Here is a 5027-nt window from a genome sequence, read left to right as displayed (position 1 = left end):
TCCCCACCCCTACCCTTACACTCCCTCTAAGGTCTTTTTTGAACTCACAATTATTACAGAAAGGTAATAGCTACATTTCCATACCTACTTTCTTTTTATCTGTGTAAAGGAACACAATAGAAAATAAATGTAAATAGGAAAAAATGCCTAATAAAGTTTGAAAATAGTCAAATTTGAAACTGGAATCATAAACACCCAACTTTTATTTACAGTTATTTTTAAACTACAAATACAAATTGTGTGTATCTTTTAAGAATTTAAAAGATTCCTCTAGCCTCCTCCTCTTTCTTTTTAAAATTACACCATTTAACAGATAATAAATATAGCTGACACAACAGAATTTGAAATTCATCATTCTGGAACTCACAATGAAATATTTTATTCAGGTAAGATCATTATTTATCTCAAAACCCCAAAGTATCACCCCACAGATTACCTGCCAATCACAAAGTGGGATCTTTTCTTTATAATTGAGATGTTTAGTGTCCCTACTTTAACCAAGTGCTCAAACTGAACATCACTAACAGTGACAGTACATGTCTTCTGATGGCATCTATACTAATAAAAGGGTAATATGCTAATTAGACCAGACATCTTCCAGACATCCTTCCAGACAAAGCCACAGTGGTGGGGGCCAAGACAGAGGTGGGTAGGGGGGATCAGGCTGGCAGGGGAGGGCAGTTAGGGGCGACCAGGCAGGCAGGCAGAGTGGTTAGGGATGATCAGGCAGGCAGGCAGGTTAGCTGTTAGAAGCCAGCGGTCCCGGATTGCGAGGAGTCCTGGATTGAAGAGGGTGCAGGCCAGACTGAGGGACTCCTACCCCTCCCTCTGTGCATGGATTTCGTGCACTGGGCCTCTAGTCTATATATATAAAAGGCTAAGCAACCATCCAACCATCCAACCGGCCGGTAGGTATGACATGCACTGACCACCAGGGGGCAGATGCTCAATGCAGGAGCTGCTGAGCTGTGGTGACTTGGCAGTGGCGGTTCCTGGGTGATGTGCCCTGGAACCAGAGAGGAGGGAGCCCAATCCCCACAGCCCAGGCCGAGGGACCCCACCTGCCGGAGGGACCCTTCAAGATGCCCTTCGAGCCCTGGCGCCACCCCAGGTGCGGCTGGCTGGGGAGGAACCGCGGGAGGTTGGCTCCAGGGTGTGTCCAGCCCATCTCGCCCAGTCCCGCCTCACAGGCCACCTTCTAATTCATTCCCTTTCTATATGCATGGATCTGTGCACCTGGCCTCTAATAAATTATGAAGCACAGTATCACCTATGAAATATTCTTGCCATACATGTCCAACCTGAATCATGCCTCTAGAGCAGGAGTCCTCAAACTACGGCCCGCGGGCCACATGCAAATACAAATATTGTATTTGTTCCCGTTTTGGTTTTTTACTTCAAAATAAGATATGTGCAGTGTGCATAGGAATTTGTTCATAGTTTTTTTTTTAAACTATAGTCCGGCCCTCCAACCGTCTGAGGGACAGTGAACTGGCCCCCTGTTTAAAAAGTTTGAGGACCCCTGCTCTAGAGTCTAGGCTGAACTTCAAGTTTACAGAAAATATAAGAAAACACCTAGGCACACCTCTGGCCTATTCTCTTCAGAATATCAGAGGACTATTCTAACTAAGGGCGATTGAAAACACTTAACAACCAAATGCAAATGGTGAACCTTGATTAGATCCTGGTCCCAAAAACTATTAAAAGACATGTGGGAAATAATTAGGGAAATTTTAATATGCCAAAGTATTGAAGGTAAAATCATGATGTCTGCAACTTATTTTCAAATGACTCAGCAAAAGAAAATAATTTAAAAAATATTAACATATATGTGTAAACACACACATACATAGACAGACCCAGATATGCCAAAATGTTATCTGTTGATTCTAGATGGTCAGTTCATGAGTATCACAACTTTTCTATATATTTGAAAAAAATTCAAACTAAAAAGTAACAAACATTTGCCTTTAATGTTCAACATTTACAGTACCTGGTTCTTGAATGACATCTACCTTCCCCACACTGATATGAAGGAGTTCACCATTCTTTGCAAATGTCTCCCATTCCGAATCAGTCTGCTGGCAGGATGGACACCAAGGGGCATAACTATAAAAGAAGAATAGCTAATCAATATAAAAACATGGAAAACATCTGTAAAACAGACAAATTATCTAAGTTAAAAAAATAAATATCTGTCTAAAAGGAAGCACAAAATCAAGCTTTTCCAAAGTCATGTGATATAGAAAAACAAAAACGTATTTCCCTAGAATTTAATGTATGAAGATTAATTCACCAGGAAGAAATTAGCCAAAGTTTGAGAAGATTTTCACAAACTACTGTAATACATAAAATACTTTATTTCAATGTTTTTCTTACAATCAACCCAAATTTTGTCACTTTCTAGGTAGCGTCTAATTTTTGAGGGAGAATACTATTTTGACTGCACACTAAGGAGAACAATTTTCACAAGGACATCCCTAAACTAGCCAAACCAGTTCCAGGTCCATCATAACTACAGAGCTGATGAGCGGAGACCAGAACATCTGTTACTAGTGGGTTCCCAAATATTTATGCAAGTCATTTCCAAAGATCTGCGGCAGTTCTGAACCAGTCCAAGAAAGAAAGTAGAAGCTATGGGCTAAACCAGCTTTACCCAACGCTTTCTTAAACAGAAAAGGAGTTAGAAATAAGTGGGACTTCAATCAGAACCCTGGTTTTTACATTTATTTATTTTATTCGATAAACCTGAACTGCACACAATGCTGAAGCTGAGGCTACAACTGTGAACAAGACAGATGTGGTACCCCCTCCCGCTCCTTGTAGATACAATCCAGAGGTGAACACTGGCCAGCACAGGGATAATTAACAAGCCTGGTGGCAATGCCATGACTGAGAGTATGGGATAGATGCTGTGTAGACACTCAGGAGCTGGTGGTCTCAGAAGGGCCCACAGAGGAAAATGCTTCTGTGCTAAGTTCTTAAAGTAGGAGCGTAAGCAGAGAGGGGTCAAAGAATGTTCTCTTCTAAGTAAAGAGAACAATGTGTATGAAGGCTCAGTGTAATGAGGAGGGTGAAGACATCATCCACAACCTTTGAAAAAACTGTATAAAGAGTTAGGATTGTATTTGAAGCTCCATGGTAAACCCTAAAGAGTAAGAGAATTATGATTAGATTTCTATTTTTAAAAAATAACTGGGCGGCTTGTGAATAATGGATCAGGGAAGTTTAAGGTGGAAGTCAAGGGAAGAACTGGGAGCCTGGGCCACCCTCCTGGCAATATGCTATGGCCTTACAATGCTTTCCCACATCCTGGAGAATATCACAAACACTCACACCACAAAGCTCTAAAGTGGTCCAGGATTTCACCTGCAGATATAAAATGGAAATCCAGAGAAATTTGCTGTTTAGAAAGTATAGTGGATCGAATAGTATCCTCTAAAACAGTGGTTCTCAACCTTCCTAATGCCACAACCCTTTAATACAGTTCCTCATGTTGTGGTGACCCCCAATTTCATTGTTACTAATTGAACATAATTAAAGCATAGTGATTAATCACAAAAACAATATTTAATTATATATGTGTTTTCCGATGGTCTTAGGCGACCCCTGTGAAAGGGTCGTTTGACCCCCAAAGGGGTCGCGACCCACAGGTTGAGAACCGCTGCTCTAAAAAAGATACAAAAGATACATAAGTACAAGTACCAGTGAACATCACCTAATTCGGCTTAGGAGACCAAGTGTGGGTCATGGAGCAAGAGAGAAACAGGGGTCAAGAAGGAAGCGAGAAAGAACTCTTTGGGGACTTTAAACTTCCAAGATTCCAGGCACTTGCAGTGGCTCCACCCTCCTCGTCAAATCACTGTTCCCCAGGCTAGACTGACAGGCAAGGACCTTCCCTAAGGTCACGTGGGCTGCACTGCACACACGCCCATCCCCCCCTTTGTTTGATCCCTTTCCCCAGTGATGTGCCCGGAATGGATCCATGGTTCCCTGGGGAGCTTAAAGTTGGAGCTGCCCAGATGAACATGCTTATAAAGTCTGGTCTCCCCTTTGCTCTCTTCCTATTATTAATATAATAAACTAGCTAATTACAAGGTTACATTTGGGCAGGTTAATAATCACTCCATGCCTCAGTTTCTTCAACTGTAAAATGAAATAATAGCAGCTATCTTTTAAGGTCATTGGGAGATGAGATGACACATATAAAGCAGGCACATATCAAGAACAATCATTAATACAAAGTATGTTGGTAATATACTACTTGGTTTCTGTTTTTTACAAAATTCAACTGAGTAAATTTAGAGATCTACTTTGCTTTATTAAGCTATTTATGAATTGGGCAGCATCCCATCTACCAATAAGAAGGGTGCTCTGTGGGGTTGTACAAAATGAAAGTTTCTATAACAAGGAGGGTGGGACAAAGGAGCTATTAACAAAAGAAAAGAAAGGATGATTTTTTAAACCAGGATATCTTGTTTTTGAGGAAAGAAAACCTGAGTGAGTTGGAAGGGTTTTTAATCCTGCAGGTTGCCTCTTCTTGGAGGGACAGGCAGGTATTGGACAGATTACCTTAAGCGTACTTGACTAGAAAGTTCCAGACTGGTTGATTGAGATTATGTTTCTGGGAGAGGCTGAAACTGCAATTAGGTCAGGTATTAAAGCTAAGTGGGTGTCATGGGCCTTTAGTGACAGTGATGCCACTTTGTTCCTGTGGTTTTCTCTTTAACATCTTCAAGGCACTTTTCTGATACATCAGCTCATCTGAACCTTACAGTATTGCTGACAGACAAGACAAGTTTAGAGAGACTTAAGGTCACCTAAAACCACACAGAACAAAAACCCAGATGGAGGTATCTACACTAATAAAAGAGAAACATGGTAATTAGCATACGACCGCTACCCTTTTCATTGGTTAATCAGTGAGTATATGCAAATTAACTGTCAGCCAAGATGGCGGCCGGCAGCCAGGCACTGAAGCGAGCACGAGGCTTGCTTGCTGCAGACTCCAACGTTCCCCGCCTCAC

The 5027-nt window shown here is 41.5% G+C and overlaps 1 protein-coding gene across 1 annotated transcript in view; it reads right to left on the bottom strand.

Annotated features, from left to right (window-relative positions):
* Positions 1–5027, bottom strand: part of TMX4 (thioredoxin-related transmembrane protein 4) — a 90985-nt gene that overhangs the window by 25384 nt on the left and 60574 nt on the right. The window contains exon 2 of the mRNA XM_014546524.1: positions 1994–2126. Coding sequence (XP_014402010.1) covers positions 1994–2126 — 133 coding nt within the window. The remainder of the gene's footprint in view (positions 1–1993; positions 2127–5027) is intronic.

Source organism: Myotis brandtii, unplaced genomic scaffold, assembly GCF_000412655.1.
Source record: "Myotis brandtii unplaced genomic scaffold, ASM41265v1 scaffold45, whole genome shotgun sequence".
Lineage (NCBI taxonomy): Eukaryota > Metazoa > Chordata > Mammalia > Chiroptera > Vespertilionidae > Myotis > Myotis brandtii.
This window is presented reverse-complemented; position numbering and strand designations above follow the sequence as displayed.